The 16,100-nt window shown below is 36.8% G+C and overlaps 1 protein-coding gene across 3 annotated transcripts in view; it reads left to right on the forward strand.

The window, feature by feature from the left end:
• EPS15 (epidermal growth factor receptor pathway substrate 15) overlaps nucleotides 1-16,100 on the forward strand; it is a 152,582-nt gene that overhangs the window by 80,920 nt on the left and 55,562 nt on the right. For all 3 annotated transcript variants that reach the window (XM_047872025.1, XM_047872027.1, XM_047872026.1), the window contains exon 13: nucleotides 7,898-7,970. In XM_047872025.1, the coding sequence (XP_047727981.1) occupies nucleotides 7,898-7,970 (73 nt within the window). The remainder of the gene's footprint in view (nucleotides 1-7,897; nucleotides 7,971-16,100) is intronic.

Here is a 16,100-nt window from a genome sequence, read left to right on the forward strand (position 1 = left end):
AGTTCTTGGAGTGAAATGCTGTCTGACTTTCAGACTGGCTTGAATTAGAAGTCAAGACTTTCTCCTCAACTGTCTATAATTGTTACTCTACTCTAACTCAAGATTTCTGGCAATTCTCAAGATAAGCAGCGTCAGAGTGTTCTATTACCTTTCTAGCGATTGTCATCAGTTTTCTGAGCAATAAGAGTCTCTATTTCCTCTCCTCTTCTTCAGAACAGAGGCCAGCAGAGAAGGAAAAGCTATGTGGTAAATGCCATTTGGAGTTCAAAAAAGCTCAGCTCAGAAACCTTTAAGGACTCCCCTTGCCTCTATATTAAAAGTCTGTCTTACGTAGTACTGAAGTTCTTTTATAGTCTTACCTTGATCTTCCATTCCAGGTTTATTTATTTACCACCCTGAACCCTTCATCCTAGATAAGTTAGTCTACTATCTAGAATTTTCTCACCTCTGCGCTTTCTTTTTTTTTTCTTTATTTTTTATTGTGATAAAATATACATGGCACAAAGTTTACTATTTTAGCCATTTTTTTTAAGTTTATTTTGAGAGAGAGAGAGAGAGCGAGAGCATGAGCAGGAGAGAAGGAGGTCTGGAGTGAGAGGGGAAAGAGAGAATCCCAAGCAGGCTCAGCGCTGTCAGTGCAGAGACCAATCACTGCAGGTCTCACACCCATTTTAGCCATTTTTAAGCATGTAATACGGTGGCATTAGGTGCATTCATGTTCTTGTACAACTATCACCACTATTCATCTGCAGAACTTTTTCATCATCCCAAACTGAATGATTTAATTGGACTTGATGGCAACTTAACTTTAATGACATATAAAATTCTATTCCTGTAAGCTCTATTCTCTCCATTTTATGTTATTGATGTCATAAATCACATCTTTACACATTATGTATATGCTCTCAGATTTCTTATTTTTTACACATTTGTCTTTTAAATTCTGTAGAAAATATAAAGGGGAGTTGCAAACCAAAATTACAGTAATAATGGATTTTGTTCTGGTCCATGTATTTACCTTCACTGGAGATTTTTGTATTTTCATATGGCTTCCACTTATGTTTAGTAGCATCCTTTCCTTTCAACCTGAAGGACTCACTTTAGCATTCCTTGTACCAATGGTGAGGAAGTCCTCAGCCATTGTTTATCTGGAAATATCTTAACTTTGCTTTCATTTTGGAAGGCCAGTTTTACCAGATAGTGTTTTTAGTTAACAGTTTGTTTCTTTGTTTTTCTTTTAGCATTTGTGTATGTTGTTCCATGGCCTTTTGGCCTTCAAGGTTTCTGCTGAGAAATCTACTGATAATCTTATTGAGGATCCTTTGTATGTGACAGGTCTTTCTTACTGCTTTCAAGATTCTGTCTTTAAGCAGTTTTATTATAATGTATCTCAGTGTGGGTTTCTGGGTTTTCCTGCTTGGAGTTTGTTGAACTTCTTGGATTGTAGATTGGTGTATTATCAAATTTAGGAAGATTTCTTCTTAGTCTTCTTTGCTCTTAGTCTGCCATTTTGCTGATATCCCATGTGTTTTCTCGCATAAGCTCTCTTTCCTTTTGAAATACCATTTTTCTATCTAATACTCATTGTTTCCTTCAAAGCTTAGCTGAAGTCTCACCTCCTTCACAAAGCATTCCCAGGCTGGAGTAATTTCTGTTGATATACATAGCACTTAGTATCTGCACAGCTTATTTTGCAGTTAATGATCTGCCTTCACTGATTGATTAAGCAAGCCATTTCTGACCCTCTCCAAGGACAGTCATGTGCCTACCTTCTGTGTTCGCACAGCACCTTGTGCTTGCCTGTTCTAGCATCGAGTACACTGCATTGTGACTTTCTTTTTATATTTTTCTGCCAAATCCCTCACATATACTGCTAATGGCAAGTACCTATCTCATTGTTTTTTGTATCATTAAAGTTTAGCACGGTGACAGTATGTAGTAAGTAGGATTCAGTGTTTGTTGAATCAGTAGATAGGTCTTAAAGTTGCATAGGGAGTTTTGTTATGTATATTCTTTTTCACTCCTTGCAACAACTCCTACATGTGTTATATAAGGTGGATATTATATTCAATTTATTTTGAGGAATTGACTTACACAGTTGTGGGAGCTGGCAAATCTGACAGGACAATCCGGTAGGTTAGAGACTCTGGGAAGAGTTAATGTTGCAGCCCAAGCCCAAAAACAGTTTGGAGATAGAATTCTCTCTTCCTTTGGGGAACCTCAGTTTTTTTTCTTTTAAGGACTTAAACTGATTGGGTGAGGCCCACCCATACTGTGGTGAGTAATTTACTCAAAGTCTACCTTCTTAAATATTAATTTCACCTAAAAAAAAATCTCTATAGTAACTGCTAGACTGGTATTTAACCAAATACCTGGGTACCATGGCCTAGCCAAGTTAATGCATAAAATTAACCATCACAAGGGGTGAAGGGACCCAGAGCCTGAACCCTACCGGGAAATCTCTACCTGCCTTTCACCTCAGCTTTTTTATGTAAAAATTTTATTACTCATTAGGCAGGGACAACACATGTCCCCAGCTCCTGGACTCACATTTGCCCACCTTCATCATTTCACAGGAATACTTTTTCCTAAGAATGAATGGATAATCCATGTAAAGTGCTTATTACATAACATCTATCATGTAGTAAAGGCTTAATAAATGGTAGTTTTCATAATTAGTAATGTAGTAGTAGTAGTATAGCAGTAGTTATTGTTGTAAAGGTAGTACTTGTAGATACAGTAGTGGCAATAATAATTTTCTAATGAATTTTTATTTATTTTTAAGGTTTATTTTGAAAAAGAGCATATGTGGGGGGCAGAGATAGAGGGAAAGAGAGAGAATCCCAAGCAGGCTCCATGCTGTCAGTACAGAGCACAATGCTCAGGGCTCAAACTCCCAAACCATGAGCATGACCTGAGCTGAAATCAGGAGTCCAGCACTTAACCAACTGAGCCACCCTGGCACCCCTACCATAGTTTTCTATTAGTTCCAAATGAAGGCATCCTAAATAAAGATCCTGACTGCCTTATCTTTGGTCATGGGCCTGTTCTTGAATAATCCCTGTGATGGTGAGCTGGTGTACTGTGACTGGTTAAGCTTTGGTCAGGAGCCAATCCCTGGCCAATCATTGCTCAGAGAGGTTGAATCTGTAAAGAGGTGGCCTTGTCTACTTGAACTGTATGGGCAGAAAGGTGATAGTTGAGGGAGAAAGAGAGGAACAGTCTCCTAAAAGAAAGATTGCTGGGTCCTAGGAGAAGGGAAGGTCAGCCAGAACAAATAGTTGTTCTACAGTGATTTAAGTACGCTGCCGTGTGATAGAGCCAGTATTTGAATTCTGGACTATTTAATGCCAAATCTTTTGCTTTGAAAACCATATAATGAGTTTCTAAAAGTAGAGATAGTTATTTGAATATTAGGCAAGATTTAGGGGGCAGAAATTTCTGTGATTACATTACATATTCTATACATTAGATCAGTGTTTTCTAAAATCTTTTGCAACCCATAATTCCTTTTAAGAAATTTAAAAATTACTCCGCCAATGTTATTTAAAATTCTAAGTAATGTTAATGTTATCAGTAAAAAGTGAGCACAGCATAGGCTCAAAGCCTGCTTTTTTCCTAATTACATGATATCTTGTACAATTTACCTTGCAAATCTTAAGATGGTAGAGATATTAGCATCTGCATAATGAAAATTAAGGCTGAGGCTCTGAAAGGTTGTGTGATAATCAGAGTAAAAAAAAAAAAGAAAAACAAAAACAAAAAACAAAAGCAGTTTCATTGCAGAGCCAGGTTAGAATCTTAGTCTCTGGGGGCGCCTGGGTGGCTCAGTCGGTTAAGTGTCCGACTTCGGCTCAGGTCACGATCTCATGGTCCGTGAGTTCGAGCCCCGCGTCGGGCTCTGGGCTGATGGCTCAGAGCCTGGAGCCTGCTTCCAATTCTGTGTCTCCCTCTCTCTCTGCCCCTCCCCCGTTCATGCTCTGTCTCTCTCTGTCTCAAAAATAAATAAAAACGTTAAAAAAAAAATAAAAAAAAAAAAAAGAATCTTAGTCTCTGGTTTTTAGTCCTATTTTCTTGTCCTCCATAAGACCTTAAATGCCTTACTGAATAATAGTGTAGTAATGAGAATTGTAACAAGAGTAATGAGAATAGCTTGCTTTTCTGTGTTTTCTTGATAGATTTATTGGCAGTTAAGCTACTTAATAATAAGAGCCCAAAATATGCCCCAAAATATTTTATTTTATTTTCTTATTTTATTTCATTTCATTTCATTTCATTTCATTTCATTTCATTTCATTTCATTTCATTTCATTATTCTATTGTGCAAGTCAGGGAGAGGGGCAGAGAGAGAGTTGGAAAAAATACTGAGCAGGTTCCACATTCAACACCAAGCCTGACACACAGTTCAGTCCCACGACCCTGGGATCATGATCTGAGCTGAAATCAAGAGTCAGACGCTCAACCGACTGAGCCACCCAGGCGCCCCACAAAAAGATTTTTATAAGTAAGTTTCAGGATTGAAAAAGTTACCTTCATGAGTTCTAACTAACTGATTTTTGGCTTCCAACTAGTTTCTGTTCTTTATTGCTCTCTGGTTGGAAGAGAATGGGTATTTATGTTCAGAAAAAAGACTTAAAACTGTTTCTGGGAAGGGCTTTGAAGGTGACTTAATCCTGTTTCTCTGACAGTATTGGTATTATATCAAAATTAAGACAGATGGCTCACTCCCTTCTTGCCATTAAACAGAGCCTGGGAAAATGAAAGTGAATTGCATGGACTCAGGTTCCCCGAACTTGCTTGTTCTTGGGAATAGGTTTTGACTACTTTATGTAGGTTTATACAGTTATCCAGGCTTCTGAAAGCTTATCTTGGGCTTTGTTTTTCTTGCTGGTTCACATACTAGTTTCCATCGAATCAGAACCGGCAGCTTTTAGAAACCAGGGAGATAATGGCTTTGGTATTTGTGGATTCTTTAGGATGTGCCAGGATCTTGGGAGTGAATTGGGTCAAAGAGATGGTCTAAGATAGAAGGTATGTAGAATCACTTCTTTTCCCTTCTGGAAGTTACTAAGCTGAAGGCTATAGCTTTTCCTGTCATCCAAGATGAGTAGTACTTTGGGAAAAATGCTCACACACCTATTTTTGAAATATATCTTACATCTGTCTTATCCCCATATATTGGTGGACTCCTTAGGAAACTGCATATAAATATTTTTTTATTGTGGCACTGAATCTTGAAAAGAATTAGGTTATTGAATTACTACTGTTAAACAGAATGCTTTGTATAGTTGTGCATTCATCACCTGTAGAAAAACAGGTGATGTTATTTGAAAGAAAGGGGAATGTAAAATATATGACCAAGTACCTAAGCACCTTTGTGCACCTGAATATATTTAGGTATTTTTACTTGCCTGAAATGGGAAGGATAGCTATAGAAGTTGAGTCTGTGGAATACCACAGAATAGCAATTTGGCATCCCTGAAATTATAATCTAAGTTAATGAGAAAATTATTTGATCTTTAGTCTAATTTATAGGATAGATTTTCAATTGTGATGGTTTTATAGAAGGTAGTATAACTGATTTTATTTTTTTTAAATTTTCTGTTTAGTAATGTATGTTATACTACTTGATTTTGATAATAAAGAAGTTACCATGAGGCCAGAATTTTACTAGATAAAAGTGGATTAAAAAATTTTATTGATCTCAGTACTATGAGAATTAATGCCTTAAGATTCCATATTTATTATATAGTTTGAAATGATCTTCATGATATGTTTGGAGATATCACCACTGCTATCCTCATTCCCACACCCAAAATTATGAAGAAAAATTTGTACCTTCTAAACTTCTTCCATTTTACCCAAACATAGACTATATTTGCTGGTTAGAGCTGACAGTCCTTTCTAATCTGTTTTCCATTTTGCACCAAGTGAGCTTCTTTTTTTTGTTTTTTGCTCTCTTTTTCTTCTGTCTTGGCTACATTTTGTCAGCTCACTGCTTTCTTGCAGCCCTGTTTTCCTGCCTGCACACTTGATCTCTGAGCAGACACTGTCAGTAATAGGAGTTAACAGAGAAGCAGAATGGATTGAATACAGACACACACGTTAGTGGCTATATTGCTGGTTTATGATACTGTGTGATGTTTTCTATTTTTGTTACTAGCTACTGTCAGAAACAAGGGGCAGAATTGATACTGACCTTGTGTGGAATGCCTCTGTGAATTTGGGATTGGGGGAGGGGGCTAGTTTTTCATGTGACTTACCTCTGACATGCTGCAGCAGGAATGAAAACACTCTTCTGTTCACATAAGGAGGAAAGAAAAAATTTCCAAGATTGAGCTTGCAGAATATGTGTGGTATACATAGATTTTTTCTTCCTGTGATTTCTATTTTTTAATGTTACCTAAATTTATAAGGGTTAGAAGTGGGGGATGACCTTTGCATAATAAGTAGATTGAGGTATGGGAGGAACAGGCTGCCACAATGATTCGCATGGTAAGGGACTGTTTAAAATCTCCACAACATCGTGACCCACATTGTGAACCATCTGACAAGCGGTTAGTGAGCCATCTCAAGTGTTTAAAAGTAACAGTATACAAACAGCTTTTATTCTTGTGCTTTTTTTTCTCCCTCACAAATCTTAGGAACATTGTGCCTGTATTTCCAAAAGAGTTGATTTTTTCTGTGTTTAAAATATCACCTCAAATAGGTCAGAAATATAAATGTAGCATTAATATTGACCCTTAGGTATCCCCTCTGGTATAATTTTCCCACTCTTCTTTATGCTACAGCTTAATGGAGCCTGAGCTTACATTTGGGTGATGTCTGGGATGAAACTGAAATACAGTCCTGAAGCTCTAAGGAGAAACTCTGTAGTACTAGTCTGGAGGACTTAGTGAATGCCTCCTCCCTTCTTCATGTTGCCTTCTTTTACCTTTGCACCCACCCCAAAAATGTATTGCTTCAGAATTCTATGGATTTCTCTCTCACTTTGTAGAAAAGAAAAGAAAAAATGAAGGGAGCAAGTCCTTGTGTGTGTGTGATTTCAGTACCAACAGGCAGTTAAACTTATTACACCAAAAGAAATAGCTTTATAGTAATTCTGAATCTAAGGTTGTTTAAGACTGATTCATTAGAAATCTAGCTCTGATGGAAGCATATGAGAATTTAGATAATGGTATTTCAAAGTAGAAGTGGATCCTGGTATGTTTGATCTGAAGAATATAGAAAGAGATAAATGCTCATATGACTCTTTTTTTTACTTCGTATACGTTGTTTTATGTATTTGATCAGTTGGAATTGATAAGTGGTCCTAAAATAGCTTTTTTAAGCAGAGCGGTATTTCATAGAGCAAATGGCCTGTGTATTGACAGTCTTTTCCATTTTCTCTATGTTGTTTCATTCTAAAATTGGTACACACCAGTGATTTAAGGGGAAATTAACACTTCAATAAATGTCCTTTTCCTTAATATTGTTGGCTATTTCTATTAGCCATTTTCATTTGATTTGACGGTGGTACTTAAGGGTTAAGCTTACAGAGCTGATGCAACCCCTCCTTTTTTTCACCAGAGGTTTTCATTGGACATTATTTCCATAGCAACAGTGAGATCAGTGAAACCTGAGTGTTTCATTGATTATTTTTCTCCTCTTCCTTTTTTAATCTATTCTCTTTTCACCACATTTTAGTGAGAAAGCATTTTTTTTTTTTTACAAACAGAGCTCATATTGATTTCTATTCCATAAATAATTAAAAGAGGGTGGAAAAATCTGCCCTTCGCTTAAAAATTGAATGTTTCACTATGTATTTAAAAAGCGATTCAGGATTAGGAGGATGGATAACCATACCGGCTGTAGCTGATGTTCTCAAATATTCTTGCATTGTTTGCTGGTCTTCTAGGGAAAAGAATAATGTGGAACAGGACCTTAAGGAGAAAGAAGATACTATTAAACAGAGGACAAGCGAGGTTCAGGTAAATGATCTGTAAAATTGAGTATTCTATTTCTGAATTAGGATTCATTTTAAATGTATAGGGTCATTTACTATGTGATGGTTGTGGTATTGATGAGTAGGTCTAGGGAAAACCTGTTATTTATGTAATATAAATATTTGCCTTTTGCAAAATGATTCTTTTTCTCTGAATTCTGGCCTATAAAGATTACAGTGCTATGAGAAAGCAGTATTTTTCAGCATAAATTTCTAGTTTTGAAAGTATTTTTAAGATAATATTTGCCTACATATTATATTATTAAAGGTAAGTTTGAATGACTTACGATGTAAATATTATTACACCAATAAAATTAAATGAGTGAGATTGTCATTATCACCACCATCATCATCAAAACGCAAATTGGTTTTTATGAATGTGAAATTTTGTTAGCTAGGAGACCTAGTATTTTTAAAGGGCTGTTTCTCATAATACTGGTAGGATGGGAACTGAAACAATTTAAAATAGCATTTTGTAAGTTAATTAGCCAGGGTATCTTAAACTTTAGCATAAAGAGATTTAATTCATTTTCACTAAGTGCTGTGTTAAGTAGCTTCATTTTACAAATAGAAAAGAAAATAAAACCTCAATTTTTGATTAAGAAATGGTACAAAAAGGGGTATTTCAAACATTAAAAATATAGAAAATTTGGCAGTGTTGCATTTAGAGCAGTAAACAATGCATGTGACCACTGTTTCTTGAATGCTATACCAGTACATACAGGAGGTTGGACATAGAAGCACTGTTATCAGTTGCCAGTAAGAGAGCTCATGGATGGGCCTTTTAAAACATGTTACTTATATGTTGGATTTCCCTGCTTGTGCTGATAGTTTACAATGGATGAAAGCTCTAAATTAGTAGATCCAGTGTTTTGTTTTGATGTAGGACATACACCAGAGATTGTCTATCAGATGGACTATGCCTGGGTGGGAAGAATGATTTACTGAGATATTGAGGAAGAAGCCAAAGAGACTTCTTGTTACAAGTTTGTTATTTTATTAGATTACTACGTTTACTATATATATGGAAATTTTCCTAAAGGTGATGGAAAAGTCAAGAGATCATTACTAATATATTTCCCTTTGTGGTACTGAAATGAGGGGTGGTTACTTCAATTATGTTATTTTTGTGCAGTTTTTGAGCTTCTTAGGAAATGCAAAAGAGTCACAGACTTTAAGCAGTTCTTGCTGAAAATAACTTAAGAATAGAAGATAAAATATGTTTCCTCAATCTGAAGAGATAGATATAGTTACTGATATATAATACTGGACAGCTTCTAAATTTAGCCAGATGGTATTTCAAAGTACAAAGGTTTTTGCAGTAGGCAATATCTTGTTATTAGTGCACATCTACTTGTTGGTTTTTCCCTACTGCGTCTTTTGAAGAGGTGAGTTTTTAAAAGACTGGTTTGGAACAACACTAGAATTTATATTGTTCCTTTTAGGCTAAGTGGGCTATCCTTGAATATTTGATTTCTTACCACTTGAGAGGTTTTGTTATCAGTCAAAATTTCTTCATGATTTCTTTGTTCTTTTTCACTTAGAAATTATGGTAAGGTATATGTTAAATCGTAAGCTTTGCTAAATCCAAAATGTCTTATTGGCAGGAGTCTGAATTATTTAATTTTTCTGATCAGGTGCTGTAAATAAAAGGCATCTTGGAGCATGCTTAGTACAGATGAAGTTGTAATGTTTGAACATAAGTTCATTGAAAAAAACATTGGATTTAAAGCTTTATGTTAGATTTATTATTCATTCCACCCCTAAACAGGTATCTCTGTATTATACATGGTAATGAAACACTAAATTAAGAATGACATGGATAAATGACATCTACATGTAATTAAAACTTTTCATTTTAGTGATTATTTTCAATTTTCTGAAGCACAAGACAGCTTACAAGAACTGATAATAAGTAGATTTCATTGTCTGTTGGTTAACTCTGATTTATACATTAATGAAGCACAGACTAAGGAATAAGATGGATAATTAAAATCTGTAAGTAATCCCAAGTCCTAGTGCTTTATTTTCTAATTTCTCTGGCAAAAGGCAATTAGCTAGAGTTATTAATTAATAGCAAAATTAAAGAACTTCACTGCTTTCTTTTTTAAAAAAAATTTTTAATGTTTATTTATTTTAGAGAGAGAGAAACAGAGCATGAGTGGGGGAGGGGCAGAGAGAGAGGGAGACACAGAATCTGAAGCAGGCTCCAGGCTCTGAGCTGTCAGCACAGAGCCTCGTGGACTCTGAGATCGTGACCTGAGCCTTGGTCGGACACTTAACCAACTGAGCCCCCCAGGTGCCCCTGAACTTCCCTGCTTTCTGCTCCCACTTTCTAATGTAGGCACTAATGAGAAATGTCAAAATGAAGATATCAGGAGGAAAGTAAGGGAATTTTGACCTATCAGTGAATGTCTGCCTAATCCAAACTTGATTGCTTTTCTCCATATTTATAAAGTCATAGATAGTAATTATATGAGCTCATATCTCAAGCACAGAAACCAAATTTACATGTGACCAAAGTGCCAAAAGACTAGTTCTTTTTTGTTTTGCAGCTCTGTAGTCTTCCTAATACAGGTAAATTATAAAATCTGCTATGTAATTAATTTATAAATTTTTGTTCCCTGTCTATAGTCCTATGAACTACCATCTTGAAAACTTTCAGCTCAAGATTTTTTTCTTGAAAACCAAAGCAGCAATTAACTTCAAATTTTATTTCCTGAAATGATCACTGTTAACACATATGATAAACCAGCAGTCTTTCTAGTTTATCAAGTTCTAGGGAGAAATTAGACCCAAAGTAACCCAACGGGAAAAAGTTATAAAAGTCCATTCTATCTTAAATGTATATGGTTTGGGCTTTTGTTTGTTTGTTAAGGGGAGAAAGCAGACCCACATTCTTTCTTACCTTAAACTGCCTACATACAATTTTATTAAAATTTTTCTTCTGAGTAAACAAATTAGGAATGCCCTGTCATGTGTGCTTTCTTCAGTGTTGCATAGAAGTTTGTAGGAATAACCTGGTATCAGACAAACTTGAATTCAGTTTTTGATTCTGGCTCTTTGTAGGTTTGTAAGTAAGTAATTTAATCACTACATATTAGTTTTCTATTCTGTAACATGGGATAATAAAAATACCAAACACTTAAAGTTGCTGTAGGAATAAAATGAAATGATGCAGTTACGGGGCCTCACAGAGTGCTTGGTACCAGGTAAAATTTCAGTAAATGTTCTGATTAGTAGTAGTATTCTATACCCTACTGTCATCTCCTTATTATCTATCCCTCCTTTATTGTCAAGCTCTTCCTCCTCTGACTCCTATCTTTATTTAGGGCTATCTGCACACAGGACTCACCAATTTGAAAATACCTTGTTTTTGTTTTTTTGTTTTTTTCTGCTATTGCTGCCACTTTAGCTACCAACCTAGTTCATTCCTTTCCTTCCTTCCTTCCTTCCTTCCTTCCTTCCTTCCTTCCTTCCTTTTCTTTGTGTGGCCATTTTTTCCCTCTTTCTAGCCTTTCAGTAATCCTGTTTAGTATGCTGTTTACCTGTACCAGTGTGCTTTAATTTTTCTTCCCAGAACTGAGAATAATCATATGACCCAATCTATTAGCCTTTCCTGCATTGGTTCCTGCTTTCTTGAATTGTGCTCTCCGAGATATTCTCCTGCCTCACTGACCTTTTGCTTTCTGTTGCCTTTGCAGAGATTGACTGATACATATGCTCTCCCCTTGTTTCCTTCCTTTTCCATGCCGCCTATCATCCATATGCTGGTGACTCCCAAATATTTATCAAGCTCTCTGCTCTCCAGCTTCACATCTCCAGTTAGACATTTTGGTGTTTATCATTTTGAAGTCAGTGTGTCTGAAATGAGTCTCATTTTGTTGAAAAAAAAAAATTGGCTTCAATTTTAGACTCTCCTATTTCTATCAGTGTTTTCTTTCTCATTATTGCCACCCTTATTACCTAACATCTGAAATTTTGAAGTCAGATCATAAGTGCTCTTCTTGCCCATCTTCTTGCTTTTCTTCCTAAACCAATTTTAGTATCATGACTCTCAGATGTAAAAATCTTTACTGCTGCCCACTGCCGTGGTTAATGATCAGAGGAGGTCGTATCTCATGGGTATATTGGAGGTAGAAAAAAAAAAGATGAGATACAAATCCTCCTCCTGCACTACTTGGTTTTTTGTTTTTTGTTTTTGTTTCTTTATTGTCTGCCTCTAAACTATGTGCCCTACATATTCTCTTATTTCCACACTTACATCTTTTGTTGTGGTGATCTAGAATGTTCCCTATCTCCCTGCTTATGTGAATTCTGCCTGTGCCTTAAAGCCCAGCTCAAATCCCACCACTTGTCTAAATAAAACTTTTCCTTCTTTGTCCCTTAGTCTACATCAGTATTTCCTTGTCGGAACTCCCAGAGGAGTGTGTATTTGCTTTTTATGGTATGTCCAGTATGTTACCTTATTATGCTAGTGTAGTGTGTATGATTCAGTATCTTCCAGCCTCTCTTGTAAACTCCTTAAGCTAAGAAATTGTACCTTGGAACAAATCTTTCAGTATAGTTGGTAATGTATTATTAGATAGAGATAAATTTAAGAAAGCTGTTGACAAAAGAAACGAATAAACTTCAGTTTTATGCATAAAATTTAAAAATAGGACAAGACACACCCAGAAATCATAGAAAGGATTGGGAGCATGGTAGGTATCAAACAGTCAGACTTTTTCTATAGAGTTCATACTTGTTTATGCAATTCTCATGCAAAAGAAGCTCCCACTTAGTTATACTTTATCAATAAAGGTTCAGTAATTGATAGTAATTGTCCATTTTTCTTCATTTTAATCACTTAGGTTTTTTTTTTCTTAGATGAAGAGGAAGGACTTATTTTGGGTGGAAGTAAAATTAGATACATGAGCTCAACATTCTTTTCCTAGCGATAATGCTCTTAGAACATGCTGGGAAGCATATGATTGGGAAATAAAGGCAGGCTGTTGATGAGGTTTCTAACACCCACCTACTTTAATAGACTGCCTTTCTGTTCTTTGACCTAAACGTCTTGCTCTACAGTTGATAGCTTTTTTTTATATTAAGAATACTCCTGGGGCACCTGAATGGCTCAGTTGGTTAAGCGTCCAACTCTTGATTTTGGCTCAGGTCATGATCTCATGCACGGTTCATGAGTTTGAGCCCCACAGTGCTATAAGCACAGAGCCTGTTTGGGATTTTCTCTCTCTCCCTTGCTTTCTGTCCCTCCCCTGCTTGCGTGCACTCTCTCTCTCTCTCTCTCTCTCTCTCTCTCTCTCTCTCGGTGGCTCAGTCGGTTAAGTGTCCTACTCTTGATTTCGGCTCAGGTCATGATCTCACAGCCTGTGAGTTCAAGTCCCATATTGGCTCTGCACTGACAGTGCGGAGCCTGGTTGGGATTCTCTCTCTCTGTCCCTCCCCGCTTATATGTGTGTGGGGTGTGTGTGTGTGGGTGTGTGTGCATCCACACTTTCTCTCTCTTTGTCTCTCTCTCAAAATAAAAAAATAAAATAAAATAAAATAAAATAAAATAAAATAAAAAAGAATATTCCTGGGGTGCCTGGGTGGCTCAGTTGGTTAAGAATCCAACTCTTGATTTTGGCTCAGGTCATGATCTCACAATTTGTGGGATCGAGCCCTGTGTAAGGCTCCGTAAGGACAGCATGGGGCCTGCTTGGGATCCTCTGTCTCCCTGTCTCTTTCCCTCTCTCTCCCTCTCTCTCTCAAAATAAATAAATAAACTTAAAAAAGAATACTCCTATAACTTCCATTTTGAAAATTAGGCCAACATAATGAATGTACCTGATTATTTCTAGTTTTGGATTAGTCTATAGAATTTTTAAAAGCAATTCAATAGCATTTTTATAAGATTTCCAAAATATGTAAAATTCCCCCTGTTCTCTTTAATAATTCTTCTTCAGGTATAGATATTCTAGTATAAATACATGTCTGTATATATGCTTTGGGGTTTTTAAGTAAGTGTTTTATTCATAAGTTAGTGCTTTGTTTATATTTTGCTCTATTTTATATGAAACAGATGCAAAAGTATTCATGTTGTTAACACTTTGTAGGTTTGTTTGTTTGTTTGTTTGTTTGTTTTTAAGGTTTTTCTTTATTTATTTTGAGAGAGAAAGCACCAGCAGGGAGGGGGAGAGAGAGAGGAGAGAGCAAGAATCCCAAACAGGCTCCACACTGCCAGCAGGGAGCCTGATGTGGGACTCTAACTCACAAACCCTGAGATCATGACCTGAGCTGAAGACAGACACTTAACCGACTGAGCCACCCAGGTGCCCCAATACTTCTTAGGTTAATACTGAAGTTACTTCTTCAGTTGTGCAACTGACTTGAGTTGCTAAAATGAATTGTTTTAGTCTTTTAATATAGCAAAGAGTTTTTATTTATTTGTTTAAATTCTCTTTTCACTACCTTTGTAGCACTTTATGGGATATAGAAGGATGGGAATGAGTTTATCATTTTCAGTACCTTGTGTGATTTCTAGAAAACAGGACATTTTCCTTGAAAGTTCTTTTTAAATAAAGCCAAGATACCTTCCCTGATGAGGAACCTTTGATGTGACTGCTTTGGTATTTTTCTAAAACAAACCTTGGCACTGTGTTACTGTAGTTTTGTTCACTCCATTCTTGCCATTCTCTAATTGCTGCTATTCTCCTTTCTTCTGTTGATGGAACAGATAGGCAAGTAGAGCATGATCACGGAAAGTAGAGCATAACTAGGAAGGCTTCTGCAAATGTCTTTAGTCACTTAACTTCATGGGATGGCATTTGATAGTGCTGAGGTTGTGCACAGAGGAGGATTTTCCCAAAGGGCTACCCTAAAGTTAAGAGTCAGTTATCCTAGTTTAGTGGAAGATACTGTTTGTTAGGAGAGCCTGCCACTGCCCTGGTCGAGGATGAGGTGGGGGTTTGGAGGGGTGAGGGGTGGGTAAGGATCCTTGGGAGATGTGTATCTGTTACCTTCACTTAGTCTCAGGGTAAGCAAATCTATACCAAAATAAGATAGCCAAGGTTATCTGGATACTGATGTTGATGTGGAAATTGTATTGCAGTGGTGGTAGCCTTACAAGTAATTTTGCAGTGAAATTTGATTCTTATTCTTGTAGTGTGTATATTTGCATCTGTTCATTTTGCTTTTGTGAAAATTAATCATTTTAAATCTGCTTACTGAAAAAGTAGATGCTTTTGTGTATGAGCTAGTGTTGGAATTTAAAAAAAAATTTTTTTTTTCCAACGTTTATTTATTTTTGGGACAGAGAGAGACAGAGCATGAACGGGGGAGGGGCAGAGAGAGAGGGAGACACAGAATCGGAAACAGGCTCCAGGCTCTGAGCCATCAGCCCAGAGCCCGACGCGGGGCTCGAACCCACGGACCGCGAGATCGTGACCTGGCCGAAGTCGGACGCTTAACCGACTGCGCCACCCAGGCGCCCCTAGTGTTGGAATTTTTTAAGAGATCTTTTATCATACTTAGACATGGAGAAACATTAATTATAATTAGTTTTGATATGGACATCTATCCAGCTTAGATACTAATGTGAGGTATTTTCTCAGTAACCTTTCCCTTGGAGGTCTATACTTTTATGTTATTAAGTGGCTTTTTACTGCAGCTAAAAGTGAGGCTGGGAAATTTAAGTGACTTTGTTTGCTCTGTGGAAGAGAAAGGTCAAGAATGAATAAATATTATATTGGCTTGTTTATTCCCTTTCCTCTTGCATAAATTTGTCTTCTAAGGGTGTATTCAAAGTGGCTCACTAAAAATACTAGTTTTGAAAAATAGTTCAGTTTATTAAAGGAAACCAGTATTAATCCTACTATTGGTAGCTTTTACATAAAAATTCAGTTACATCTGAATATTTTTTTTTAACGTTTATTTATTTTTGAGACAGAGAGAGACAGAGCATGAATGGGGGAGGGCCAGAGAGAGGGAGACACAGAATCTGAAACAGGCTCCAGGCTCTGAGCTGTCAGCACAGAGCCTGACGCGGGGCTCAAACTCACGGACCGCGAGATTGTGACCTGAGCCGAAGTCGTTCGCTCAACCGACTGAGCCACCCAGGCGCCCCTACATCTGA

This window comes from Prionailurus viverrinus, chromosome C1, assembly GCF_022837055.1.
Source record: "Prionailurus viverrinus isolate Anna chromosome C1, UM_Priviv_1.0, whole genome shotgun sequence".
Lineage (NCBI taxonomy): Eukaryota > Metazoa > Chordata > Mammalia > Carnivora > Felidae > Prionailurus > Prionailurus viverrinus.